This window comes from Ochotona princeps, chromosome 33 (genome assembly GCF_030435755.1).
Source record: "Ochotona princeps isolate mOchPri1 chromosome 33, mOchPri1.hap1, whole genome shotgun sequence".
In the NCBI taxonomy this organism is placed as follows: domain Eukaryota; kingdom Metazoa; phylum Chordata; class Mammalia; order Lagomorpha; family Ochotonidae; genus Ochotona; species Ochotona princeps.
In genome coordinates this window covers 5,594,904-5,621,636 of record NC_080864.1, presented here as the reverse complement: position 1 = coordinate 5,621,636, position 26,733 = coordinate 5,594,904, and the positions used below count along the sequence as shown (strand labels likewise).

Genomic DNA, 26,733 nt, shown 5'->3' with positions numbered 1-26,733 from the left:
GAGAGGACATGGCTGTGTTGGCATGCTCAAAGCCCTCTAGATGACTCCACGGCACCGTGGACGGCTGTGACATGACCGCTCCGGGGATTACAGGGTGATAGTCTGCATTTGTTTGCATGCTCACAGATGCATGGATAGAGCGATAGCTGCCACACGCTGGTTTATTCCCCAGGCGCCCACGGTCTGGGCTGTGCTGAGCTGCAGCTGGGAGCTGGCATCAGTCTCGGTGCAGTTCCTCCCCCACTGGGTTACCAGAACCCAAGAACCGGGGCACATGAACTGTCAGTGTGTACATGGGCTGGAGCTGAGGATCCGCCCTCGGCACACCCTTCAGGGCTCCTTCCCCCCATCAGGATATTTCCGGGTGGTGGTTAGCATAGGCACGGGAGCCAAGGGCCAGGCACTGTTCACACACGTGAGCTGGGGACTGCAGTGGCTCAGTGTGGGGACATGGATTGGGGCAGTGCCCCTCAGCCACCATGTCCCACCAGGCCCTCTCGCCTGGCAGGACTCGATGCCCGAGGTGCGGCAGAGTTCTTTTGCCCTGCTGGGAGACCTCACCAAGGCCTGCTTCATTCACGTCAAGCCCTGCATCGGTACAGTATTCCCCTTGGCCTCTGTCCCAGCCCCAGACATTGCCCCTGCCCCAGTCCTAGTCCCCAGCGCTGTCCTGCCCCTGCCCTGTCCTGCCCCAGTCCAGCCCTGTCCTGCAACTAACTGCCTTCAGAGAAGGGGGACCCCTGTTTCTGTTCGTCCCTTCTTTGTTTCTTTTCTTTTTTAAAAAACAGAAAACCATTCACTTTTAATTTTTTTCCTTTTTCTATTTTATTTATTTTTTTGCACAAGGGAGTCTTCAGCTTCTCCTCCTTCTCCCCCGCCGGGGCTGCGGACCCACTCTGGCCTGGGTCAGCGGTCCCTCCCTCCCTCCCTCGCCCTCCGCACCCCTCCCCGCCTCTCCGTTGGTTCCCGCGCCGTGCTGGGGGATTGGCGCCGAGGTGGTGGCGTTGAGGTTCCGCCTGTGTAGAACTTTGTCGAGTAAAGATCAGTTTGTTGTGAACCCCTTGGTCTCCAGCCTCTCCTTCCGCTAGGCACTAGGCGCGAGCTGCGCCCCCCTGGCACACCCAGGGCTGCAGAGGGCGAGAGGGAGGGTCGCAGGGCGGCAGAGGCGGCTGCGCAGACCCTGCACCTCCCAGCGCACTCAGCAGGCGTTGGGGTTCCATCCATCGCTGAGCTTGAGGAAGATTTCAGGCTCACGTTGAAGCCCCCCTTCCCATCTCCCCCAATTCAGGCACGGAGTGGGAACCCCGAAAAGGCACTCTGCCTTTCCGAGTTCAGTGTCAGGCCTGCAACAGATGCGCTCTGCAGGGCAGCGACTCTGCATCAGCACCGCCGCGGACGGTTGATTTGAAACAATAAACGAGTGGGGTCCGCGTTCCCCTGTCCGGGGCCCAGCGAGACCCCTCCCCAGGCCAGCGGGTTGTGGGGCGCGGCCGCCGGGCGTCATCAGGCAGCGCCGGAAGTGCCCTCGCGCTGCCTAGGAGACAGGACGCGGGGCCCACAGCTGCCACGGCCGGCCGCGCCCACCCGGTCACCATGGAGCTGCCTCCAGGGCCCTGGGACGATGACTCGGACCCAGAGCCGGAGCCCGACCCGGACGCGCAGGCCGAGGCCTACGTGGCCCGCGTGCTCAGTCCACCGACAGCCGGGCCGGCGCCTCCGCGCGTCTCGCTGCTGCCCACGCCCGCCCCGTCCCCGGGTGCCCTGGAGCCCCGGGCCGGGGCCAAAGTCCCCGCCTTCGGGGTGCCAGGCCTGCTGAACCTGCCTCCGGAGCTTCTGCTGGAGATCTGCGCCTACCTGGACGCGCGCCTCGTGCTCCACGTCCTGCCGCGCGTGTGCCACGCGCTGCGCGACCTCGTGCGCGACCATGTCACCTGGAAGCTCCGCGCGCAGCGCCGCGTGCGCGCGCCCTACCCGGTGGTGGAAGGTGCGCGCTCCCGGGTGTGGGGCCGAGAGCGGGGCGTGGGGGACGGCGGTTCCAGAGAGGCTGTCCTGACTAGGCTTGGATGACCGGGGGTAGGGGATGCCCGGGTACACGGTCCCAAGGTGGCTGGCACACAGAAAGGGCACCAGGTGCGAAGTCCCTAAACTGAGTGGTCCTCGGGTTCCAACTGTGGCGGGGCTAGGAGGGGTTGACCTTGGCATTTAAAGGAAAAACACTTGCCCCTCACAGGAGGAAACCCAAGAATGGCAAACTCTGGGTGTAGCCTGCAGTAAAGGGTGAAGCCAGCACAGACCCTGAAGCCCTGGGTCTCCTCGGATGTACCCCCCTACTGCCCACCCCGAGGTCCACGGGTCCCTGGGGTGCAGCGGGGAGAGGCGTAGTGCTAGACCCGCTTGAGGTAGGGGTGGAAGAGTCAGGTGGGTTCATGAGCTCAAGGCCAGAGCCTGGAGTAGGGACTGAGTGGAGAGAGGGTCCCCAGAGCCGTGGGGTGGCACCTCTGCTCATGGTGTGCCCACAGAGGAGGACTTTGACTGGCCAGCGGCCTGCATTGAGCTGGAACAGCACCTGACCCGCTGGGCAGAGGACGGGCGCCGGGCTGAGTACTTCTGCCTGGCTGATGGGCACTTTGCCTCCATTGACTCAGTGTTGCTGCTGCAGGTGAGGCAGGGCTGGGCAGCTGGTGGGGGATGGTGGGCCAGGGGAGGGCAGTGGGCCAGTGGAGGGCAGTGGGCTGGTGGGAGATGGGGGGCCCCCTAGGGCTGTGGACCAGTGGAGGTTGATGGAGGATGGTGGGCCAGCTAGGGCAGTGGGCCAGTGTGGGATCGGGGGCCAGCTAAGCAGCTGGACGGTGGAGGTCAGTGGGCCAGCTAGGGCAGTGGACTGATGGAGGATGGTGGGCCGGCGGACTTGTTGGGCAGGCGGCAGGCCAGTGGAGTGCAGAGGACCGGCAGGCTGGTGCAGGGCGGCAGACCAGCAGAGGGCAGCCTCAGACCACACCCCCTCCCTCTCTGCCCAGGGTGGGACCCTCTGCCTGTCAGGCTCCCGGGATCGCAACGTGAACCTGTGGGACCTGCGGCAGCTGGGGGCAGAGCCCAGCCGGGTGCTGGTCAAGGCCTTGGGTACCCAACACAGCAGCACCCACAAGGTGAGTGGCCCGATGACTTGTGGAAGGCAGGAGACCTGCAGAAAGGGTTGTGGCCCCGGGCTGCTGTATCCTGGAACTTTGGGGGTTCCTTGGAGAGAGGGTGTGTGGCTGCTGGGGTCCGTTTCCCCTGCTTTTCAGTGGGAATGAACGAGGTACATTACCCATCAATGTGGGCCTTGGCACCCAGTAGTGCCAGCACCCATAGGGGTGCCAATTCTAATCCCCTGGCTTCTCCACTTCCAGTCCAGCTCCTTGGAAGTAGTTCTAAGAGGCAGAGGATGGCTCCCATACCCGTGTGGGAGACCTGGAAGAAACTCCTGGCACCTGCCCCTCTGAGCTGGCACCTGCCCCTTCCCTGGGTGCAATGGGCTGGAAGCTGTGGGTGGAGGAGTTGGGGCCAGGACCCGGGCTGTGACCCTGGATGTGGGCATCACAGGCAGTGGAATGTTAACTACCATGCCAACACCCTACCCCCACCCAAAAATTGAAATCTGAATAGTTTTTTAAAAATATGCATTTCCAAAAAAAAAAAAAAAAACCAACCCACATTTTCTAAGAAAAAAGATGGATTTGAAAATCCGGATGGATGAGTTAGGTCTTCCGGCTGGCATCCCATCGGGCTCCCCTATGGGGACTCAAGCACTGGGACCATAAGCTATCGCTGTCCCCGGGGCACTAGCAGGAAGCTGGCGTGGAAGTGCGTTGCCGGGACTTGAACCATCCCACACGGTGATTCTGCCTGCTATACCACAGTGTGGAACAGTTTGTTGTATCCTTGAGTGCCCTAACAGGTCCAGCATAGAGCCCTTAAGGGGCTTCTGTTGGAGATCAGTCAGCCCTATACACAGGGCGAGGAGGGGCCCCGTCCCCAGTGCAGGCCGTCCAGCAGGGCGAGGGGACCTGTGCAGAGACCCGTGTGGGAGTTTCACGCCCCTCTTGGCCTTTCCCTTGGCCCCCTGGAAAGCTTTGTAGCACGGAGTGAGCTGAGGGACCCACTCTGAGGCTCCTCAGCCAAGCGCAGCCACCCTGGACGCTGGGCTGGAGACCCCTGTGTGTGACCCACTATGGCCCACCCTGCAGGGCTGGGTGTGGTCGCTGGCCGCACAAGACCACCGCGTGTGCTCGGGCTCCTGGGACAGCACAGTGAAGCTGTGGGACATGGCGGCCGACGGGCAGCAGTTCGGCGAGATCAAGTGTGAGGGGTCTCGGGAAGGAAGGGGGGGTGGGATTCCAGGCCAGCCGCTGTCCCAGCCCCATCCTCACCCCCCTCCTCTGTGGTCCCTGTGTGTGTGTGTGTGTGTGTGTGTGTGTTCGTCTGTCCCCAGGGGCAAGGCAGCCGTGTTGTGCCTCTCCTACCGGCCTGACATCCTAGTGACCGGTACCTACGACAAGAAAGTGACCATCTACGACCCCAGAGGTGGACCTGGGGCCCAGGGTGGGCCAGCGGGGATCCCCAGAGGTCAGGCTAAGAAAGGAGTGGGATGGGGGAGCGGTGGTCATCCATCCAGAGCCAGACCTCCTGGGCTGTGCTGGGGGCAGAGGAAGCCAGGCCATTTGATGGGCAGCCCTGGAGGGGCAGGTTTGGTGGGCGGGGCCGAGGGCTTGATGGGCAGCCCTGGAGGGGAGGGGCTGGTGGGCGGGGCCGATGGCTTGATGGGCAGCCCTGGAGGGGTGGGGCTGGTGGGCGGGGCCGAGGGCTTGATGGGCAGCCCTGGGCTAGGGAGAGGTTGCCTTGTGGTGGGTTGGGAGGGGTGGACAGGAGAGGCGAGACGGGGTCCGGGATCCCTCCGGCCGCGGTGGTGGTGTTGGTGCGGGGCTCTGATGGGCCCCCTCCTCCACGCAGCCGGGCCAGCCTTGCTCAAAAGCCGGCGGCTGCACTCGAGCGCGGTGCTGGCGCTGCTGGCCGATGACCACCACATCATCTCGGGCAGCGAGGACCACACCCTGGTGGTGTTCGACCGCCGTGCCAATAGCGTGCTGCAGCGGCTGCAGGTGGGGACCCATGCCCCGGGCGGGCTGGCGGGTCTCGGGGTCTGTGTGCGGGCGCTGCCTGAACCCCTCCGTCTCCCCCCCACCCCCAGCTGGACTCATACCTGCTCTGCATGTCCTACCAGCAGCCCCAGCTCTGGGCCGGTGACAACCAGGGCCTGCTGCACGTCTTTGCCAACCGCCATGGCTGCTTCCAGCTCGTTCGGGTCTGCCTGGGCGCAGGGTGGGAGTGGGGAACCCGACCCATCCCCACCCCTGCCCGTCCCTTCCCCTGGGTCCTTCTCGACCAGGCCTCACCGGAACCTCCCCCCTAGTCCTTCGACGTGGGCCACAGGTCGCAAATCACGGGGATCAAGCACTCGCTGGGCGCCCTCTACACCACATCCACCGACAAGACCATCCGGGTGAGGGCAGCCCCCTGCCGCCCCCGCCGCGGGCACGGTTCCTGACCTTGATGCCCGATCCCTCTGCTTCCCTGCGCCCAGGTGCACGTGCCCACGGACCCACCCAGGACCATCTGCACCCGAAGCCACCACAACGTGCTCAATGGGGTAAGCCCTTTCCTGGTGGCGCACGGGCCCGCCCCCTACCAAGCCCTGTTCACAGCCCCTGACTGCTGGACCCCTAAACCTTTGAGCTCTGCCCTATATCAAGACCCCTCTCCACCCCTGCCAGCAGTTCGGCCCCCCATCCCTGACTTCCTCGCCCCGCCCCTGACTTCCTCGCCCCGCCCCTGACTTCCTCGCCCCGCCTCCTAGATCTGCGCAGAGGGCAACCTCGTGGTGGCAGCCTCCGGGGGTCTGTCGCTGGAGGTGTGGCGGCTGCAGGCCTGACCCGAGGGCACAGCCCTGGACTTGGACTGACACGGACACTGCCTGTGGGTGGCGGGCTGCCAGGACCCAGCCTGTTTTCCTGGGGTCCCGTTGCCCATAATGTCCACCCCAATCCCCCTACCCCATGTTGGTGCTGCTTCTGCCCCCTTCCCGACCCCCCTCGGCACGGGTCTGGGGGCACAAAGGATCCGGAGCTGTGGTGGGGGAGGGGGAGGGAGAGGGGAAGGTGTCCCCTGGCCTGTGCACACGGCAAAACAGAAATAAAGTGGTTTTATGGTGCGCATGCATGTGCAGTGGTCGGGCCTGGAGGGCTGGGAATTCCGGACCCCCGTGTCCGTGGGGCCCCCTGCAAGCCTAGTGCAGCCATGTCCCCAGTGAGCAGGGTCGAGCCTTTGCTTCGTGTTTATTGAGGTCCCTGTCCCTTCTGGTCTGGGTGTGGGGGGTGGGTCACAGGATGGCACAGGGAGTCTTCTCCTTGAAGGGGTTGGTGGCGGCCGGGATGCCCACGAGGAAGGGGTCGCTTTTGGCCTGGTCTGTGCAGAACTGCAGCAGGTCGGTGGCCGCCTTGGACACCTGCAGAGCCAGGTCCGTCCGGGTCAGCGACACCCTCCCCTGACTCCCCGGGAAGGGGGTGAGATGGGAGACGCACCTGCACTGCCCCCCTCCCCAACCCCCTCCCCCTCACCTTCACGCGGTCAATGCCGGCCTCCATCCGCAGCTGCTCCACGGCCCGGCGGGCCTGCCCGATGTCACTGCCGATGGCCATCTTGCTGGACATCTGGAGGTGGGGTTGGGGGAGCAGCAGGCAGGGCTGTTGGGCTGGGGTGTGGCTCCAGGGCCCACCTGGGCACCCCCTCCCCAGTCCCCTTGGCCCCGCTGACCTTGGCTGAGGACTCCCGGCTGCCTGATCCTCCAGCCTTGGCCACGTGGCTCTGGCTCCCGCCCCCAGCGGCCTGGCCTCCGGGCCCCTCTGCTTGCACCCGCCCACCCCCTGCCCAACACCCCATGGCTGCGCACACTTTGAAGCCGGGGGCTCTGTTGGAACGAAATGTCAGCAGCCGCTGCTACGGGCAGAAGCCAAGTCCCGGCCCCCCCCACTCCCCTGGTGGTGTCACGTGAGCCCCCGGGCTGTGGGGAAGAAAGGGGGGACCCTGTGGTGCCCCTCTGACCTGCTGGGCCCCCCTGCTGGCTGTCCCCAGGAGCTCTTTCTCCACCAGCCGCAGCCCTGGCCCCACGCATGCGCCTGTGGCCTCTGTCCTGCCCAGGGCATGGGGTCCACCCTGCTGAGGGACCCAGCCCTGCCGCCTCCCCCTGAGTGCAAGCCTCGCCTCCCTTCGGTCCACACGCAGGGCGCCTGCCCTCCATGAAGCCCTTCTGCAGCTCCCCCCCCACCGCCCGGTGCCGGTCAAGGTCACTGCTGTGTGCCCAGCTCCAAGCCTACATCTCCAGCTCTGGTTAAGTCCACCCCACCCCCACTTCCATCTCAAGCGCCCCTGGGACCAGCCCTGTGGGTCTGGCCACTTGTCTCACTTGTCGGTAACTCCTGGCTCCTTCCCCCCTTCCTGCCCTGGGCCATTGCAGTCACCGTGCCCTGTCGCTCATGTCGCCAAGATCAGACCTCCTCCCTGGCCGTTCCACTCAAGGCGCAGTAAGGGGTTGAGCTGAATGGAGCCAGCACTGTGGCGTAGCAGGTAAAGCTGCTGTTGCCTGTGGCACAGCATCCCATAGGGGCGCAGGTTCAAGTCCCGACTGCTACACTTCCCATCCAGCTCCCTGCTGATGGCCTGGGAAAGCAGAGGAGGATGGCCCAGTGCTTGGGACCCCGCACCTGCGTGGGATACCCAGGCAGGGCTCCTGGCTCCTGGCTTTGGACTGGCTCAGATTAGGTTGTTGTGGTCATTTAGGGAGTGAGCCCGTGGGTGGAAGATGTCTCTCTCTCCATCTCTAACCTTTCAAATGATGAATAGTCATGTATATATTTAAAGTCTCGTGTTTTCTTAGCAAGCAGCCACGTCCTCTGCCCAGCCACAGGTCAGACAGACCGGGAGCCCAGTGCCCAAGGCCTCGGCGGCTGCTCTCCCAGAGACACATCAGCAGGAAGCGGAATAACCTGGATGCAGGCATTCTCGGGCGGCCATCATGCTCCCCCAGGGCTGAGGGCTGAGGTCGGGGAGGCCAAGGCCATGATTCCTGGGCTGACCCCACTGCTCCGGGCCGCAGGTGGACGTGTTGGTGACCACGGCCGGGGGCGTGGAGGAAGACCTCAATCCACTCCATTCGCTATTCTTGTGCAACATGTTCTTAGGAAAAATGGTTTGCAGGGCCCGGTGTGATAGCATAGTGGCTAAAGTCCTCGCCTTGAATGCACCAGGATCCCATATGGGCACTGGTTCTAATCCCAGCAGCCCCACTTCCCATCCGGCTCCCTGCTTGTGTCCTGGGAAAGCAGTGGAGGACGGTCCAAAGCCTTGGGACCCTGCACCCGCGTGAGAGACCGGAAAGAGACTCCTGGCTCCTGGCTTCTGATCAGCTCAGCTCCAGCAGTTGCGATCACTTGGGGAGTGAACCATCAGACAGAAGATCTTCCTCTCTGTCTCTCTTCCTCTCTGTACATCAGACTTTGCAATAAAAATAAATAAATCTTTAAAAGAAAAAGCGTTAAGTGAAAGAGGCTTGCAGGCGGCCACCGCGTGGCTCCCACCCTGACCGCGGCTTGAGTCTCAGTTTGATGTGCGATCATGATTCAGACAGTGATGGAGATGTTTTTTCACTTTTCCAGTTGTTAGGACCCTCAGGGTGGCAGTCCAACCCTGCCACCTCAACGGGAAAGTATAGATATTACCATAATTCCACAATGACAAAGGCAGTGCCGTCCTAGGGAACTCAGTCTCCACGTGTTAAGGAGATTCTTAATGGATCTACCAGAAGACTGGAAAATTCTTTGTAGGTCCTTGTTGCCTCCTGGGGAATATTTATAGTGGAACGTGTGGTTTAATGATGCGTGTGCCTCACAAGTCATGGAAAATGCGCACAGTCAGGACGAATTTGAGCGATCGCTTACCTGACGCTTTCTGGAACTTTTGATCTGAGCAACCCTGAATAGTCCTACTCGAATCTATGGGCAGTTAAGAGAAACAGCCTTGACCATGGGAGACCGTGATGGTTCTCGGGATAGGACATTACAAAAGTCTAATGACCCTTATGTGGATTTGATTGTGTGGCTTCAAAAGATCTTAGATTGAATAGTTCAAGGAGAGGGGTACCAGCAGACGAACGCAACACAGCAAGCCGTGCGGGAGCTGGTGCGCCGGGGTGAGGCTGTCCCCCAGGACGTGAAGAGGAAGGGCAGTTCTGCTTGTCCTCCCGTAGCCCTGGGCTCAGATTCTTCACGCTGTGTGCAGGCTGTTCACGCTCCAGCTGCTCCTGTCTGTGTGGGCAGACCCGGGCACACCTGTCTGTCTTCAAAGCCCCACGTCCGCAGGGGGCTCCTCGGGGCAGCTGTCCTGCTGGACACAGGGGCCTGGGGCTGAACAATTCCTCCTTCCAGAACTGAATGGATAAGCAGCCCTCTCTTCCTGAGCCCACACCCAGCCCTTGACCCGGACTTTGATGCTTTCTGCACAGAGCGCCTTAGCTCCCTCTCCCTCAACCCCTGAGTGCATCCCCAGGTCACCTTGCATGCCACTGTCATGCTATGTACACGTGTGACCTTTCCCACCTGAGCGTGACCAGCGTCACGGTGTATTTCGTATGTTCTCACGGCCTCTTCCGTATGGTCGCAGGTGTTCCTTCCCCATGAGCCAGGCAGGCGGGAAGGGTGCCAGCCACCCACAGCTGCCCGTCTCAGCATCGGTGCCTGCCTTGGGCTGCTGGGTGTGCTCGCCTGGCCCCGCGATCCTCGGGAGCCCAGAGAGTGTGCCTCAGGTCAGTGAGGCAGGCTCTGGGGACACATTCGGCCACACGGCGTGCGTTCAGGTTCAGGTGGAGTGGCGCCCCCCTCACTCCAGCTTTCTCCTCTGTCCCTTCCCACGCTGGTCCCTAAACCCGGCCACCATCACACTGCTAATGCTATTACAGTGGCACTGTCAAGGCCCTGTAGGACTGTCGCTGTTAGAGGGGGAGTGTGTAAGCTGGAAATGCCTCCTAAGCATAAAGTGTTTATTTTATTTTTTTTTTATTGGAAAGTCAGCTATACAGAGAGAAGGAGAAACAGAGAGGAAGATCTGCCATCTGCTGGTTCACTCCCCAAGTGGCCGCAATGGTCAGAGCTGAGCCGATCAGAAGCCAGGAGACAGGAGCTTCTTCTAGGGTTTCCCATGCAAGAGCAGGGTCCCAAGGCTTGGGGCCGTCCTCGACTGCTTTCCCAGCGAGCTGGACGAGAAGCTGGGCTGCTGGGATCAGAACCGGCGCACATATGGGATTCTGGAGCATGCAAGGGGAGGACTTTAGCCGCTAGGCTACTGCGCCAGGCCCAGTGTTTATTTCTGTTATAGAAATTTTTTTATTTATTTTGGTCCTAGTGTGATGGCTCAGTGGCTAAATCCTTGCCTTGCAAACACCAGGATCCCATTTAGGTGCCAATTTGTCCTCTGTGGGAGGACTCAGCTCTCTGGGGACGTGTCCATGTTAACTGTATGATACTTCCGGTGGGCATGACTGCGGTCTCAACTTCCTCTTCCTGTTTGGCTGAGGCAGATGGTTGAATTGAGTCAGTGGAACTCAGCTGATCAGGAACCGTGGAGGTCTCAAACTAAGGGGCCAGAATAAGCCTCTTTGCTTGTAAAATGGCTTGTTTTAGCTATTTGGGGCAGTTATTATTAGTGGGAAATAGCAATGAAGGAAAGTAGCTCTTGTATCACGTAGAAGAAAAATGTCTAGGAAGACAAAGCAGTAGAACTAAGCAAGATCCATTTTTTAAAAAGATTTATTTTATTTTTATTGGAAAGTCAGATCTACAGAGGGGAGGAGAGACAGAGAGGAAGATCTTCTGTCCGATGATTCACTCCCCAAGTGAGCGCAACAGCCGGTGCTATGCCGGTCCAAAGCCAGGAGCCAGGAGCTTCTTCTGGGTCTCCCACACAGGTGCAGGGCCGTCCTCGACTGCTTTCCCAGGCCACAAGCAGGGAGCTGGATGGGAAGTAGAGCTCCCGGGATTAGAACTGGGATGCTAGCACTTGGGACCCTGCACCCACATGGGAGACCCGGAAGAATTTCCTGGCTCCTGGCTTTGGATGGGTTTAGCTCTGGCCTCTTGGGGAGTGAACCAGCAGATGGAAGATCTTTCTGTCTCTTCTCTCTGTAAAATCTGCCTTTACAATAAAAATAAATACATCTTAAAAAATAAAAAAAACCCGTCTAACTGGTTCCCTGAGGACAAGCTCACACACAAAGCCGAGAAAAGACTGCACTTAAATGTGCCCATCCCTGGCATTCTGCAGGCACAGTCCCATGCCAGTCCAGAAGTGGGTCCTGTTCGGGGCTGGCAAAGAGGCCCCGTGAAATTAACTGCTCTGGGTTCTTTTTGGTCCCCTACTCTGTTCTGCTCTCCAGATCCAGCACTATGAGCTGCTCTAAGGCCTCGTTTGGACAGGCCAGGACCGTCCAGGACCCTGCGTGGTCCCCGGGGAGGCTGCTTGAGGCTCTGCACCAGGCCTGGGCTGGACCATACCTGCTGCTGACTCCTGAGCTTGGCTCCACAGCCGCAGCCAGTGGAAGGGGTGGCTTGAGCTGGACAAGGAGACGCACAGAGGGCACCAGGGGCGTGGCCCACGCGTGGCGGCACATCCTGAGGTTTCTGTCATCTCTGAGGAAGCCAGGGTGTGGCCTGGGTCGGACGTGGAAGGACAATTGCATCCTGGTCACAGCTCAGCTTGCGATCCTGCACACAGAAAGATGCTTAAAACGGAAACAAACAACAAGGTGCTTGCTTTTAGTTATTCCATCAAGAGTGAGCTAGAGAGAGAGAGAGAAACTTCTGTGAATAAGTCTAAACTTTGGTTTCCTTACCAGAAAGGTGAACAGCCGCAGGACCGGTGCCCATGGGAAAAGACAGCCACATCTTCCTGCGTCTGGCCAGCTCCATCCTGCTGGGTCAGTCCCTTGCAGAGCCGAGGGGACACCCAGCCAGGGGAGAACCTGAGGCCCGGGCCCGGTGGACTGAGTCCCTCCAGGTCAGTCCCCTGCAGAGCCGAGGGGACACGCAGCACCCTAGGACCGGGGCCGGTGGACTCAGTCCCTCTGGGTCAGTCCCCTGCAGAGCCCTGGGGACACCCAGCACCCTAGGACCGGGGCCAGTGGACTGAATCCCTCTGGGTCAGTCCCCTGCAGAGCCCTGGGGACACCCAGCACCCTAGGACCGGGGCCAGTGGACTGAGTCCCTCCGGGTCAGTCCCCTGCAGAGCCGAGGGGACACGCAGCACCCTAGGACCGGGGCCGGTGGACTCAGTCCCTCTGGGTCAGTTGGGACACCCAGCCAGGGGAGAACCTGAGGTCCGGGCCCGGTGGACTCAGTCCCTCCGGGTCAGTGCCCTGCAGAGCCGAGGGGACACCCAGCACCCTAGGACCGGGGCCGGTGGACTCAGTCCCTCTGGGTCAGTCCCCTGAAGAGCCCTGGGGACACCCAGCACCCAAGGCCCAGGGCCGGTGGACTGAGTCCCCCCGGGTCAGTCCCCTGAAGAGTCGAGAGGACACCCAGCCAGGGGAGAACCTGAGGCCCGGGCCCGGTGGACTCAGTCCCCCCGGGTCAGTCCCCTGAAGAGTCGAGGGGACACCCAGCCAGGGGAGAACCTGAGGCCCGGGCCCGGTGGACTCAGTCCCTCCGGGTCAGTCCCCTGCAGAGCCCTGGGGACACCCAGCACCCTAGGACCGGGGCCAGTGGACTGAGTCCCTCCGGGTCAGTCCCCTGCAGAGCCGAGGGGACACGCAGCACCCTAGGACCGGGGCCGGTGGACTCAGTCCCTCTGGGTCAGTGCCCTGCAGAGCCCTGGGGACACCCAGCACCCTATGCCCTGGCCAGGCCGGCCCCGCCTACTCCTGCGGAGCCCCGCCCTCTGGCCGCGCCGATTGGCCCAGCCGGCCCGGGGGCGGGGCGTCGCCTCAGCCCGGCGGAACCCGGGCTTCCTGGGGCGGCGGGCGGCGGGGTCCTCGGCCATGGCTGCTGCTGCCATGCGGGCCCGGACGGTCCGGGACTCCCACCCGCTGCCCTTCCTGTTCCTGCTGTTGGTGGCGGCGCCGGGGACTCGGGCCTCCGGCTATGAGGTGAGAGAGGGGGCTCCCCGCCGGCCTTTGAAAGCGAAAGGCGGCGGTGGAGTCCCGGGGAGGGTCCCCAGGAAAGGTGCCGGGGGTCGGCCGCGAACCCGGGGCGGCCCCGAGGGGCTGCTGCTCGAGCCTGCTTGCCTGTCAGGGAGCCGCCGGGATCTGCCGCCTGGGGTCGCCCGGGGCGTCCGATCCCAACTTTGCAAAGCCCTTGTGAGAGCTGTATGGGGGTGTGGGGGGTGTGGGGAGCTGAGCGAGCAGCAGGGACTGTGGACACAACCTCCCTGCGCCCCCAGACCGGCTCCCCCACTTCCTGTGGGGGCCACCTTGCGCAAGACAACTTCCCCTCTGCGTGTGCCCCAGGACCCTGATCTTCTGAACACTTGGGGTTCCGTGGCCTCGGCCGGAAGGTCCGCTGTCTGCAAGGCTGGCACAGCTCAGGGTCCAGAGGGAGCTGTGTGTGTGTGTGTGTGTGTGTGTGTGTGTGTGTCCAGCCTGGGAGGGCCCGGCCTCCTCACCCCCAGCCCAGCGTCAATCACCGGTGTGTGCTGTGCTCAACCCCTCCCCAATCCTCCCCTTCCCTCTGGGATCACTGACAGGGGTCTGTGTGTGTGTGTGTGTTTGGGGTCCCTGTGCAGACATGCCCCGAGGTGAAGCCAGACATGCTGAACGTGCACCTGGTGTCGCACACGCACGATGACGTGGGCTGGCTCAAGACAGTGGACCAGTACTACTACGGGGGTACGTCGAGGGTGAGACAGCTTCCATGTGTGCCCTGGACGTCAGGGTGTGTGTGTGTGTGGTGGGGGAGCCTGCTAGCACGGGCCGCTCTCCTGCTCCCAGAGTGCCCGACCCCTGACCCCTGTGTCCACAGTTTACAATAGCGTCCAGCACGCTGGAGTGGAGTACATCCTGGACTCGGTGATCGCTGGCCTGCAGGCAGAGCCCAGCCGCAGGTTCGTCTACGTGGAGATGGCCTTCTTCTCCCGCTGGTGGTACCAGCAGACGAACGCAACACAGCAAGCCGTGCGGGAGCTGGTGCGCCGGGGTGAGGCTGTCCCCCAGGACGTGAAGAGGAAGGGCAGTTCTGCTTGTCCTCCCGTAGCCCTGGGCTCAGATTCTTCACGCTGTGTGCAGGCTGTTCACGCTCCAGCTGCTCCTGTCTGCGTGGGCAGATCCGGGCACACCTGTCTGTCCTCAAAGCCCCACGTCCGCAGGGGGCTCCTCGGGGCAGCTGTCCTGCTGGACACAGGGGCCTGGGGCTGAACAATTCCTCCTTCCAGAAGTGTGTAGACAAGCTGTCCTCTCATTCCCAGCCCCTCTGGCCCTGTCCTCACGCCCAGCCCTTGACGCTGACCTTGTCCCTTCCTGCGCAGGGCGCCTGGAGTTCGCCAACGGTGGCTGGGTGATGAATGATGAGGCGGCCGCCCACTATGGTGCCATCATAGACCAGATGACCCTGGGGCTGCGCTTCCTGCAGGAGACGTTTGGGGACGACGGGCGCCCCCGTGTGGCCTGGCACATCGACCCCTTTGGCCACTCCCGGGAACAGGCTTCCCTGTTTGCTCAGGTGCCCTGTGGACCTAGTTTGAACCCACTCCAGCGCTTGTCCTGACCGCCCCCTCCTTTTTTTTTTTAAAGATTTATTTTATTTTCATTACAAAGTCAGATATACAGAGAGGAGGAGAGACAGAGAGGAAGATCTTCCACCCGATGTTTCACTCCTCAAGCAGTCTCAACAGCCAGAGCTGAGCTGATCCAAAGTCAGGAGCCAGGAGCCTCTTCAGGGTCTCCCACGCAGGTGCAGGGTCCCAAGGCTTTGGGCCGTCCTCCACTGCTTTCCCAGGCCACAAGCAGGGAGCTGGATGGGAAGTGGAGCAGCCGGTACTTGAACTGGTGCCCTATGGGATGCTGGTATGGTGTGGTGGTGACTCACGTGCCATGCCACAGTGCTGGCCCACCTCCTCCCTGAACCCCCTTCACAGGGCTCTGGTCCCACCCACGACCTGGGGACTCTCGCATCTCCCCAGTTGAGTGGCTGGTAGAGGCCCTGGTTGCTTTACAATTGGCTCAGTTTGCTGAGTCCAGGGCCTAGAAAACCTCGGATTTCTGAAATGGATGCCTTCGTTTTGGCCTTGACCTTGCTGGGGTGGTGGTGATGGTTTCTAGGTTTGGATTCCCCTCTGTGTCCCGCCATCACCTGCTACTCTCTGACCCGAGCTTGGAAGGGACCCTGTCTCCACCTGGGCTCTTCCCGGCCTCCCCCGAGCCGAGAGGAGCTGCATGGTGGAGGGCTGGGCGCACCTTCATAATAGCCCTTCCCCACCCTCCCACCCCCGACCCCCAGATGGGTTTTGATGGCTTCTTCTTGGGGCGTATCGATTACCAAGATAAAGCGGAGCGTCTGAAGAATCAGGAGATGGAGCTGGTGTGGCGGGGCAGCGCCAGCCTGAAACCCCCGACCGCCGACCTCTTCACTGGTGAGGCTGTGGGCTGAGTTGAGCAGCCACCCGGGTCCCCCGGCTCCCAGGGAGTCAGGGCCGGAGTGAATGCTCTGTGATCAGTATCCCCAAACGTGAACAAGGGGCCTGGCGGAGGTTGAGCCCCGGCCAGCTTGGAACCCATGGTGTGCCTCGTGTGGCCCTCAGGTGTGCTGCCCAACAATTACAACCCACCCAAGGATCTGTGCTGGGACGTTCTGTGCGCTGACAAACCCATTGTGGAGGACCCCAAGAGCCCCGAATACAATGCCAAGGAATTGGTCAATTACTTCCTGACCCTGGCTGATGCCCAGGTAACCCAGTGTCCTGACACCGGACAATAGACGGAGCCTTCCCATGGCCCTGGCCTTGCCTCTGGCACCCTCTGTTAGCCCTTGGGGGCAGGTGCTGTGCTGGGCATTGCCGCTGTGCGTGTATTCCTTGTGGAAACCTGCTCGATGACCTAGCATAGTCTTTTGTCTCGGGGTCCTCAATGTGTGAAAGAACTCAAACTGTATATTTGTTATTATTGATTTACTTACTTGAAATGCAGAATTACAGTGAGAGAGATTTTCCACCGTGTGGTTTACTCCTCAGATAAGCTACAGCAGCCAGGGTTGCACTGTGTTGAAGCCAGGAGCCAGCAGTTTCATCCGGGTCTCCCACATGGGTGTCGGAGCCCAAGGACTTGGGTCATCCTATATTGCTTTTCCAGGGCCTTAGCAGGGAGCTGGATGGAAAGTGGAATATCCAGCATTTGAACCGGCTTCCAAACGGGATGCTGGCGCTGGAGACAATGGCTTTACTTTCTGTGCCCATTTGCTATGCCACAGTGTGGGCTCCTAAATATTGTATTAATCTTCATTTAACTTTTCACAGGTTTTTGTGTGTGTGTGTGTGGTTGGAAGGGCGGATGAGGAGAGACAGAAAGATCTTCAATTCACAGGTTTACTCCCCAAATGGGTGCAGTGGTCAGAGCTGAGTTGATTCTAAGCTAGGAGCCAGGAACTTCTTCCAGGTCTCCCATGGGGGTGCAGGGTCCAAAGGCTTTGGGCTGTCCTCCACTGCTTTCCCATGTTGTGTATAAACAGGAGCTGGCTGGCAAGTGGAGCAGCTTGGACACGAACCGGTGCCCCTATGGGATGCTGGCATTTGCAAGGCTTTAGCCACTGAACCGTCACACTGGGCCCTAAATTTTTCTTTTTCTTTCTTTCTTTTTTTTTTTTTTAATGCTATAATGGGCCCAGCGTGGTAGCCTGGCAGCTCCAGTCCTCACCTTGCAGCCCTCTTCCCAGAGAACCAGGAGTGACCAGGCCAAGGTGGCCTGAGAGTACCCTTCTTCCCCCCCCCTCCAGCACCGGTATTACCGCACCAGCCACACCGTGATGACCATGGGCTCAGACTTCCAGTACGAGAATGCCAACATGTGGTTCAAGAACCTTGACAAGCTCATCCGGCTGGTCAATGCAGAGGTCAGTTTGCCTGCCCTGTGGGGCTCCTGTACCCATGCGTATCCTTGTGTGCCTGGGACGGGGGTCCTGGATGCAGCAGCCAACGACCGCAACCCGAGCAGCTCAAAGTCAGATATACAGAGAGGAGGAGAGACAGAGAGGAAGATCTTCCGTCTGATGGTTCACTCTCCAAGTGGCCGCAATGGCTGGAGCTGAGCCAATCTGAAGCCAGGAGCCAGGAGCCTCTTCCGGGTCTCCCACACGGGTGCAGGGTCCCAAGGCTTTGAGCCGTCCTCCACTGCTACCCAGGGCATAAGGAAGGAGCTGGATGGGAAGTAGAGCAGCCAGGACTTGAACTGGTGCCCATGTGGGATCCTGGTGCTTGTAGGTGGTTGATTTAGCTTCTAAGCCATTGTGGTCGCCCAGGGTTGGTTCTTTATATCATTCTTCCATGGATGCTCATGGTCCATGTTGGTCAAGATTCTTCCTCACCTGTGACCACTGGTGTGTACCCAGGAGGGGATCAGCACCTGAACCCCACTGTCCGCCCACCTGGGGGTGTTGTGTGGGCCTCCAGATGTGCAGAGCTGTGAGTACCCTGGGCTCACCCGCTCCCCGTCTCCAGCAGCAGGCGAAGGGGAGCCGCGTCCACGTGCTCTATTCCACCCCCGCTTGTTACCTGTGGGAACTCAACAAGGCCAACCTCACCTGGTACATGGGGACCCTGGGGAACTGGGAAGGGGGTTGGCATGCCCCGTGGCCTGTGATCCAGCCCTCACGCCCCCCCGCAGGTTGGTGAAAGACGATGACTTCTTCCCGTATGCCGACGGCCCCCACCAGTTCTGGACCGGCTACTTCTCCAGCCGGCCGGCCCTCAAGCGCTATGAGCGTGTCAGCTACAACTTCCTGCAGGTGGGTGGGACCCCAGTGTGTGTTTGGGGAGGGGGAGGGCAACTGGGAGGCCCAGGAGGACGGGTGCTCCAACACACCCCTGTTCCCCAGGTGTGCAAACAGCTGGAGGCGCTGGCTGGCCCAGCAGCCAACGTGGGGCCCTACGGCTTGGGAGACAGTGCACCCCTTGGTAGGTGTCGGCCTGAGAGGTCGGGGCTCACAGTCCCAAGGAGACCCCTGTTGATACCCTGTGTGCTCACAGATGAGGCGGTGGCTGTGCTGCAACACCACGACGCCATCACTGGCACCTCTCGCCAGCACGTGGCAGATGACTACGCGCGCCAGCTGGCTGCAGGAGCAGGACCGTGCCAGGTATGTGGGGCGGGGCCGGGAAGGGGTGGGGCCAGGGGGAGGGCAGGTGACAGGGTGTGGAGCCAGGGCTGGGTGGGCAAAAGAGCGGGCAGAGCCTGGGAGCGGAGGGTCAGGGTTAGGAGGAGGTGGGGATGAGAACTGCAGGGCAGGAAGACCAGGAGTCGGGTAATTCTGTGGGGAGAGGAGATTGACGAAGATGCTAAGTCTAGCCATGGTCTTGGGGGACCATGTGTGGACAGCGAAAGCGAGGGGCCTGGAAGGGGCATGCCCCAAGCCTGGGAGAGGAGGGCAGTGAAGGTGGCCCCAAAAGGGCTGTTGGGGAGGAATGAGTGTCTGGGGACCCAGGTACTGGGCAAGTGCATGAAGGGGAGCAGGCTGGTGGGGCAGAGGGTGGCTTTCTGGGCAGAATGCCCGAATAGGCGCTCACAGTAAAGCCACCCATTGGTGCTGCCCTGCCAGGTTCTCCTGAGCAATGCCCTGGCACGGCTCAGCGGCTCCAAGGAGGCCTTCTCCACATGCCCAGACCTCAACATCAGCATCTGTGCGCTCAGCCAGAACTCCACACGCGTGAGCCGGGTGGGGTGGGAGGGAGGAGGGACCGCGGCTGGAACCGGGTGGGGTGGAGGTGACCGCCGATGCCAAGAGGAGAGGCAAGGGCTCTTAGCTGATGGGGGGGGTGGACAGGGTGCTGGGGTGATTGTTTTGAGCTGTTTGTGTAGAATGAGATTTTGTGGGGTGCAGGAGGGCCAGGGAGTGAGAGAGAGCAGTGCACCCTGAGGACGTTGGTCCTGGGGGTTGATGACTGAGCAGAGGGTGACAGGTGGGTCTGGAATGAAGCCCCGTCATGCCCCATGCCCTCCCTGATACCCCTGCCCCAGTTCCAGGTCACCATTTATAACCCCCTGGGCCGGAAGGTGGATCACATGGTGCGGCTGCCAGTCAGTGAAGGCTCTTTCCTTGTGAAGGACCCCAAGGGCGACACTGTGCCCAGCGATGTGAGTCCCTTCAGTGACACCCACGGGCACCCCTCTCCCTCCTCCTGGTGGCCTTGTGTCCCTGGGGATGTTGTCTTGCTCCCGCCCGTAGCACCAGCCCCTTGGAGCATCGCTCCGCATGAGTGTCCCCTTTCAACATCCCTTCCTGGACACTGTGTCCTGTCTGTGGGGGAGCCCCTGCACCCCGGATGCCTCCCCTACAGTCCTTCCTCCCTCCTTTGACTCCCATATCTCTCCCATCCCTTCCTCCACCCACCCGTGTCTTGCCACACTCCCAGACTTTCCTTCCCTCCCCTCCTTGCGTTTGGTGCCTGTGTGTGATGCGTGGATTGCCTGTAACGCCTGTAATGCTTAGTGTGGGTGCTCACAGCCTCTGGACTCAGTTTCCCTCCTTCCTCGCCCCAGGTGCTGCAGCTCCCCCAAGCAGAAGGAGACACGCCCAGCCCAGAGCTGTTGTTCTCAGCTTCCGTACCAGCCCTGGGCTTCAGCACTTATTCAGTAGCCCGAGTATCTTCCCGGAACCCCCAGGCCCGCACCCCCCAGCCCATCCCCAAGAAGACCGGGTCAGGGGCCTTGGTCATCCAGAATGAGGTGAGACTCCTTTTAGAGCCTTTGTCCCACTCCGGTGACTAACGGAGGTGTCCCGGTGAGTAGCGTGGGCTTCGGGCTGGCTGTTCCTGCCTGGCTCACTCCCAGACAACCGCATTAGCTGGGCCCAGGTTGGCGATCGGAGCTGGGAACTCCATCCGGGTCTCCCATATGGCTGGCAGGACCCAACCCTTTGGTCTGCCACTGCTGCCTCCCTGGCTGTGCCTTGAAGGAGAGCTAAGTCAGGGGGCAGAGCCAGGAGTTGGACCGAGCTGCTCTGCTGTGGGATGCTGGCGTCTGCAGGGCCAGACAGGTGTGCAGCCAGCAGGGAGTGCCAGGGAATACCTTCCTGATAAGGCAGCAGAGTGGGAGCCCTTAACCTCCTTGGGAGAAGGGGGAATGTGGGTAGGCAGAACCACCTGTTCTGGGTTCAGGGAAGCCCAGGGAACCTGCCATGGGCGACCTACAAGGAGGAGGGAACAGGTTAGGCTGTCTGGGCTTTGGTGACCAAGAGGAAGATTCTGGAACCACAGGCAAGCTATGGCTGCAGGAAGATTGTCATGATTAACAAGAAAAGACCGTGTGGGCCATCTCCATCAAGGTGTTGAGAAGCGTACTTTATGATGGAGTTGGCGTGAAGAGAAATGTCACACACGCGGGCTTCAATATGAGATGTTCCTTAGTGTCATTCTGAGGTTGTTTTAGATTTTTTTTTTTTAAAGATCTTATTTGTTTTTTTATTGAAAGTTAGATTTACAGAGATAAAGAGAGAGTAAAATCTTCTGTCCGTTGGTTCACTGCCCAAGTGGCCACAATGGCTGGATGTGAGCCGATCCAAAGCCAGGAGCTTCTTCTGGGTCCCCCACATGGGTGCAGGGTCCCAAGGCTTTGGGCCGTCCTCGACTGCTTTCCCGGGTCACAAGCAGGGAGCTGGATGGGAAGTGGAGCAGCTGGGATTAGAACCGGCACCCATATGGGATCTCGGTGCTTGCAAGGCGAGGACTTTAGCCACTAGGCTACCATGCTGGGCCCTGTCTTTAGAGTCTAACAGAAATGAACACGTGGTGCTGTGAGCAGGATCCATGTGTCAGATGCCCACGCCGGCTCTGGGCTGAAGCAGCTGGGAGTCTCATTGGAGTTGGGCTGTCCCATGTGTCCTTAGGCTGTGGTGGGCACCCAGTGTGTGAACATAGGAGTGAGGTTCAAGGGGTGCACGACTCCTGGGGGGCCATGGATGAGGAAGGCAGAGGTGTCAGGGTGCCCCAGTGGGGTCAAGTGGGAGGAGCAGGGGTGAGAGGAGGAGGGTCCTGAGCCCTGGGAAGGATGGGGCTGCCGTGTGTTGAGGCTGGGGTCAGTCACGTGTGTCCCCCCTTTCGGCACAGCACATCCGGGCCACTTTCAACCCCGAGACAGGACTCTTGATGCAGATTGAGAACATAGACCGGAAGCTCGTGCTGCCCGTGAGCCAGTCCTTCTTGTGGTGAGGAGGGATCACCAGGCTGGGGGTGGCAGCTCGTGCGGCTGGAGTCCCCTCCCTGACTCTCCCCCGTCCTGCCCACAGGTATAATGCCAGCACAGGCGACAAGAACAGCAGCCAGGCGTCTGGCGCCTACATCTTTAGATCCTATGAGTTGAAGCCACTGCCTGTGAGCCGCTGGGCTCAGACCCGCCTGCTCAAGGTCCGGGGTCAGGGATGCCGAGGAGTGGGCGTTGGGGACGGGGAGTGTGGGTGTGCAGAGCCAGGGGTGAGGTGGAGAGAGGAGAGGATGCCGCTCTCCGATCTAAGGGGCTCTGTGGAAGATGTTCATGGCTGCCTCCGAAGGTGTTCACCCCTGCCGTGGGCGTTAGCATGACCTTAAGCATGGGAGGCCAGGGCTGGACGAGACCAGCACACGTACCCACAGAGCTCACTGCTTGTGACCGGAGCAGGGGACACTGGGAGTGGGGCGTTTAGTGTAGGTGTCTGATGGGAATGGGCCGTCCCCAGCCTGTCTTCCGTGTCCCCTCCTGGAGGGAGGGCCAACAGTGGCAGGACCAGCCTCCGTGCGGCTCCTGAAGCTGGATGTTGGATGCTGTTCCTCTCGAGCCCCAGGGCTCGAGAGGTGGGAGGTGGTTGGAATATTATAACTGATTACCCGCATTAACTGTGTCTATACAACATGGAATAATCCCTCCCCCCCCAAGATGTATTTATTTAAAAGACAGAGACCAAGAAGGAGACAGGGACATCTTCCACCTGCTGGTTCACTCCCCAGATGGCCACCTTGGTCACAGCGGGGCCAGGCCAAAGTTGGAAGGCAGGAGCGTCTTCCGGGTCTCCCACATGGGTGCAGGATCCAAAGGCTTTGGGCTGTCCTCAGCTGCTTTCCCAAGCCACAAGCAAGGAGCTGGCTGGGAAGTGGGGCTGCCAGGATTAGAACCGGCGCCCACATGGGATGCCAGTGCCTACGGGTGGAGGATTAGCTGAGTAAACAGTCACTCTGGTCCCATGTCCTGCTTTCAAGAATTCCATGGCGGGGACTGAGGGGAGTGTGGGCATCACGTCTGGGCAGGTGGTGGTGATGGGCGCGATCCCTGTGCGTTTCATGGAGTTGACGCTGCTGGAGGGCTCTGGAGGGCTGGTGTACACTTGCCTGACTCAGCTCTGCCCGAGACGGGCTGACCCCTGCCCTCTCTCCTTCGCCCTATGTGTCTGCAGTCGGCCTTGGTCCAGGAAGTACATCAGAACTTCTCAGCCTGGTGTTCCCAGGTGGTGCGCCTGTATCCGGGACAGCGACACCTGGAGCTGGAGTGGACAGTGGGGCCCATACCCACCGGGTGAGTGCGTGGGCTCGGGCTGGGGCCAGGGGCCAACACAGATTCAAGGAGATTTATTTAAAAATATTCCAATTTTGGCATTGGACTAGGGGGCGGCACTGGGGCATGGGGGTAAGGCTGCCGTCTGCGTCTCATACGGGCGCTGGTTCGAGTCCCGGCTACTCCATTTCCCATTCAGCTCCCTGCCTAAGCACCTGTGAAAGCAGCGGGAGATGGCCCGAGTGCTTGGGGCCCTGTACCCATGTGGGAGACCCAGAAGAAGCTCCTGGCTCCTGGCTTCAGCCTCACCTAGCTCCAGCCCTTGTGGCTGTTTGGAGAGTGAATGAGCTGATAGAAAATCTTTCTCTCTCTGTAACTCTGCCTTTCAAATACGTCTAAATCATTACAAAAAAGCAAAAATGGGTCCTTCAAAGAGAGTGAGACATGACCCCCTCTGTTAATTCACTCCCCCAATGTGTCCAGAGAACTGGCTAGGTGAGGGTTGGGAGCTAGGAACCTGGGCTGGGTCTCCCGTGTGAGTGGCAGGGCCACAGGGCACAGGAGGCACAGCTGGCACTCAACTCAGATGCCCACAATGAGGGTGGGGCCAGCAGAGCTGAGACGGGGCTCACACGCTGGCTGTCCCGCTGGGTGCAGTGACAATTGGGGGAAGGAGGTCATCAATCGCTTTGACACGCCGCTGGACACCAAGGGCTACTTCTACACGGACAGCAACGGCCGGGAGATCCTGACCAGGAGGTGAGGGGCGTCAGGGCACCCGAGGAGGTGCTGGGGCCCCGGGGGACTGTGCGGCTGGGGGAGGGGAAGGAAAAATGGGCCCGCTGGCCCCAGAAATGACCAAGTGCCCTCCGTCCCCAGGCGGAACTATCGGCCCACGTGGAACTTGAACCAGACAGAGCCCGTGGCAGGGAACTACTATCCAGTCAGCAGCCGCATTTACATCACGGTACCCTCCCCTACCCCATACTTCGCCTTCTACAGTACGGGAGCATGCCTCATGGCCAGGGTGTGCCCCCTCGGCCCCTCACCCTCGGTCCCTCACCCTCGGTCCCTGTCCCCTAGGATGGGGAGAAGCAGCTGACGGTGCTGACCGACCGCCCTCAGGGGGGTAGCAGCCTGCAGGACGGCTCGCTGGAGCTCATGGTGCGTGCGTGCGTGCGTCAGGGGGTCTGCAGCCAAGCCAGGGGTCCTCCCTCAGGACCCATGCTGGTCCCCTGCGGGATGGTGGACGGGAACACGCGCTGCGTTCTCACCCTCTGCCTGCCCCGCTCCCGCAGGTGCACCGCAGGCTGCTACGTGATGACAGCCGTGGAGTCGGGGAGGCGCTGCTGGAGGAGGGCTCGGGGTCCAGGGTGCGAGGGCGCCATCTCCTGCTGCTGGACGCGGTGGACGAGGCGGCCGCGGGGCACCGGCTGCAGGCCGAGAAGGAGATCCTGGCGCCGCAGCTGGTGTTGGCCCCGGGTGGGGGCGTCCCCTACCACCCCGGAGCGGCTCAGCTCACCGAGGTGAGGGCCGCTGCGGGCAGATTTGGAATGGGGTCGGCGGAGGGTCCAAGTCGCTGGACCTCAAGTGGGATTGTAAAGGGAGTATCTTTAAGCCCTTCCCTAAGTTCCATCCAGATCAGTTCCAGGCTGGGTTTTCCCGCATGTGGGCACCCCGCGCGCCCCCCAATGTGGCACCGCCCCGTCTCCTCACTGTCTGCGTCCTCCTCCTTACTGCGCTTGGTTGAGTCTGAGCCCCTATCAGATGCAGCCCCGCTGCCTCCTCCTGCCACAGTTCTCAGGGCTGCGCCGCGAGCTCCCGACCTCTGTGCGCCTGCTCACACTGGCCCGCTGGGGCCCGGACAGGTTGCTGTTGCGTTTGGAACATCAGTTCGCCCTCGGGGAGGACTCAGGCCGCAACTTGAGCGCCCCGGTGACCTTAAATCTGCAGGTAAGGAGAGCGGAAGTGGGCGAGGGCTGGGAGAAGGGAAGAGAGATGGGGAAAGCCTCGTTTGCGCTCCCGGCTGACCTGGTGGCATCCTGCACCTGTAGGACCTGTTCTCCAGCTTCACCATCGCCCACCTGCAGGAGACCACGCTGGCGGCCAACCAGCCCCGAGACAGCGCCTCCAGGCTCAAGTGGATCCCAGATACGGGTGGGCACCCGAGCTTGACAGGGGTCAGGCTCCTGCCAGCGACTGGCAGTTGGGGCAGCGTGGGAGACATGGGAATGTGGGCAAAGATCCAGGAGGAGGGTCCTGAGCAGCTCCAAGAGTCCAAAGCGGGTTCGGCAAACTCGTAACAGGCTCTCGGGGCTTGAACGTTTGGTCCCAGGAACGAGACTCCTAGGTTTCTGTGCGCATGTCTAGTTCCGGGGTTGTTTAGCGGATCAGGTTTTGCACAGAATGTGGGGGACCTGAGGGTGATGTTTGGGCTTAGGGAGACGGGCTGATGTCTGAGAGTGAATCCTGGGGATGCATTTGTGGCTGCATGCTCTGTGTGTTCAGGCCCAGGGGTGAGGAAGGCTGCACCCCCTCACTCCTGGTCCTCTCTCGTCCCTCCCCAAGGCCCCGTCCCCAACCCCACAGTGGCCGTGTTGGACCCAGCCGCCATCACGCTGCAGCCCATGGAGATCCGTACCTTTGTGGCCTTGGTCCGGTGGAAAGAGGACGCCTGGGCCCAGGAGCAGGCCTCATTGTAGACCTGAGCTTTGCGCCCTGCAAGAGTCGGATGCTCCCCTTTGTTGCTTTGCTGCCGTCCACTGATGTCATTAAAGGAACAGTCCCCAGAGACAGATCGCCACGTGGCTGGTTGTGGCATCTTTTAGAAGGCGAGTGTGCGCGACCTGGCAAGGCCACCCCAACCTAGCTGGTGTGGAAAGTCAGATATACAGAGAGGAGGAGAGACAGAGAGGAAGATCTTCTGTCCAATGCTTCACTCCCCAAGTGAGCGCAACGGCCAGTGCTATGCCGATCCAAAGCCAGGAGCCAGGAACCTCTTCCAGGTCTCCCACACAGGGTGCAGGGTCCCAAGGCTTTGGGTCATCCTCGACTGCTTTTCCAGGCCACAAGCAGGAAGCTTGATGGGAAGTGGAGCTGCCGGGATTAGAACCGGTGCCGGTATGGGATCCCGGCGCGTTCAAAGCGAGGACTTCAACCACTAGGCCACTCCGCTGGGCCCCATTTTCTGATTTATTCAAAAGGCAGAGCGACCAAGATGGAGAAAGAGGGGTATCTTCTACCCACTGGGTCACTCCCCCAAAAGCCTCCAACGTACGGTCAGCGGTGGCCAAAGCCAGGGTCCTGGAACTGCGTCCGGGTCTCCCATGTGGGTGACCAGGGACCCAAGGACCTGAAGATGCTGGCCTGACAAACAGTGGCCTCTGCCACTGAGCCACACTGCCTGCCCCCCGCACACTCCCTCCACCCGTGCCATCTGCAGGAAGGTCCTTGCTGGCCCGCGTTGGCAGCAGCCACCCCTCTGTTGCAGCCCCCAGCCTCTCCCGTCTCTCCTTGGTTCATCTCCTTTCTTTTCCCTGGGCTCAGGGAGTAAAAGGGAAGCAGGACCCCGGGAGGTTGTGGTGCAGGAAGTAGAGCCTCCCGCTAGGGGAGGCAGAGGTGCTTCCTGCCTGGAGGGCCAGCATGGGTCGAGGTCAGCAGTGAGCTCACTTCCTGGAGATTTTCCTAAACCCATCTCCGGTCAGGGTCTGCTCCCCAGACCTACCTGCAACTACCCCCCACCTCCCCGCTGGTGTCTTGCTGAAGATGTAACAAGTTTTTCTTTTCTCAAAAAGCAGAATTTTCCAGTCACTGGTTCCTTCCCCCAAAGGGGCTGAGACAGGGCGAACCAGGATCCAGGAACTCTCCGTCCTTACGTCCTCAATGATTGGTAGGGACCCGAGCGCTTGAGCCAGTGTGGTACGCTGGCTGTGTAAAGC

At 60.8% G+C, this 26,733-nt stretch overlaps 3 protein-coding genes across 5 annotated transcripts; 2 read left to right on the top strand and 1 right to left on the bottom strand.

The window, feature by feature from the left end:
• Window positions 1-1,505: 1,505 nt before the first annotated feature.
• FBXW9 (F-box and WD repeat domain containing 9) lies at window positions 1,506-6,183 on the top strand. Its single transcript, XM_004595990.3, has 10 exons — window positions 1,506-1,984; window positions 2,520-2,659; window positions 3,018-3,146; window positions 4,227-4,339; window positions 4,472-4,563; window positions 4,990-5,138; window positions 5,228-5,341; window positions 5,450-5,539; window positions 5,621-5,686; window positions 5,894-6,183. Exons 1-10 carry the CDS (start codon window positions 1,594-1,596, stop codon window positions 5,966-5,968), a joined length of 1,359 nt encoding a protein of 452 aa, XP_004596047.3. The 5' UTR covers window positions 1,506-1,593; the 3' UTR covers window positions 5,969-6,183.
• Window positions 6,184-6,359: 176 nt separating this feature from the next.
• Window positions 6,360-6,777, bottom strand: GNG14 (G protein subunit gamma 14). Of its 2 annotated transcripts, none has more exons than XM_004595698.2 (2): window positions 6,654-6,777; window positions 6,360-6,541 (listed from the first exon to the last, which is right to left on the bottom strand). In XM_004595698.2, exons 1-2 carry the CDS (start codon window positions 6,744-6,746, stop codon window positions 6,416-6,418), a joined length of 219 nt encoding a protein of 72 aa, XP_004595755.1. In that variant the 5' UTR covers window positions 6,747-6,777; the 3' UTR covers window positions 6,360-6,415. The 2 variants fall into 2 exon arrangements, with proteins under 2 accessions (XP_004595755.1, XP_058514150.1); XM_058658167.1 differs by having other exon boundaries at window positions 6,360-6,580; window positions 6,618-6,746.
• A 6,273-nt stretch (window positions 6,778-13,050) lies between these two features.
• On the top strand, window positions 13,051-25,568 carry MAN2B1 (mannosidase alpha class 2B member 1). Of its 2 annotated transcripts, XM_036498107.2 has the most exons (24): window positions 13,051-13,225; window positions 13,861-13,963; window positions 14,097-14,270; window positions 14,599-14,792; window positions 15,570-15,702; window positions 15,871-16,016; window positions 17,058-17,174; window positions 17,782-17,864; window positions 17,945-18,065; window positions 18,156-18,234; window positions 18,307-18,416; window positions 18,876-18,983; window positions 19,295-19,411; window positions 19,817-20,002; window positions 21,382-21,479; window positions 21,561-21,678; window positions 22,698-22,816; window positions 23,453-23,554; window positions 23,675-23,762; window positions 23,879-23,959; window positions 24,094-24,321; window positions 24,593-24,748; window positions 24,850-24,952; window positions 25,364-25,568. In XM_036498107.2, the coding sequence occupies exons 1-24, from the start codon at window positions 13,118-13,120 to the stop codon at window positions 25,495-25,497; spliced, it is 3,006 nt and encodes a 1,001-aa protein (XP_036354000.2). In that variant the 5' UTR covers window positions 13,051-13,117; the 3' UTR covers window positions 25,498-25,568. The 2 variants fall into 2 exon arrangements, with proteins under 2 accessions (XP_036354000.2, XP_058514137.1); XM_058658154.1 differs by lacking the exon at window positions 13,861-13,963 and having other exon boundaries at window positions 13,097-13,225.
• Window positions 25,569-26,733: the final 1,165 nt, after the last annotated feature.

Coding starts and splice junctions, on each gene's coding strand:
- MAN2B1 (XM_036498107.2), top strand. CDS start 13,118: ATGGCTGCTGCTGCCATGCGGGCCCGGACGGTCCGGGACTCCCACCCG. Junction 18,235..18,306: donor GGGAGACAGTGCACCCCTTG/GTAGGTGTCGGC, acceptor GTGTGCTCACAG/ATGAGGCGGTGGCTGTGCTG. Junction 20,003..21,381: donor CCTTGGTCATCCAGAATGAG/GTGAGACTCCTT, acceptor CTTTCGGCACAG/CACATCCGGGCCACTTTCAA.
- FBXW9 (XM_004595990.3), top strand. CDS start 1,594: ATGGAGCTGCCTCCAGGGCCCTGGGACGATGACTCGGACCCAGAGCCG. Junction 2,660..3,017: donor ACTCAGTGTTGCTGCTGCAG/GTGAGGCAGGGC, acceptor CTCTCTGCCCAG/GGTGGGACCCTCTGCCTGTC. Junction 3,147..4,226: donor AACACAGCAGCACCCACAAG/GTGAGTGGCCCG, acceptor CCCACCCTGCAG/GGCTGGGTGTGGTCGCTGGC.
- GNG14 (XM_058658167.1), bottom strand. CDS start 6,746: ATGTCCAGCAAGATGGCCATCGGCAGTGACATCGGGCAGGCCCGCCGG. Junction 6,581..6,617: donor TGGGGAGGGGGGCAGTGCAG/GTGCGTCTCCCA, acceptor CCGGGGAGTCAG/GGGAGGGTGTCGCTGACCCG.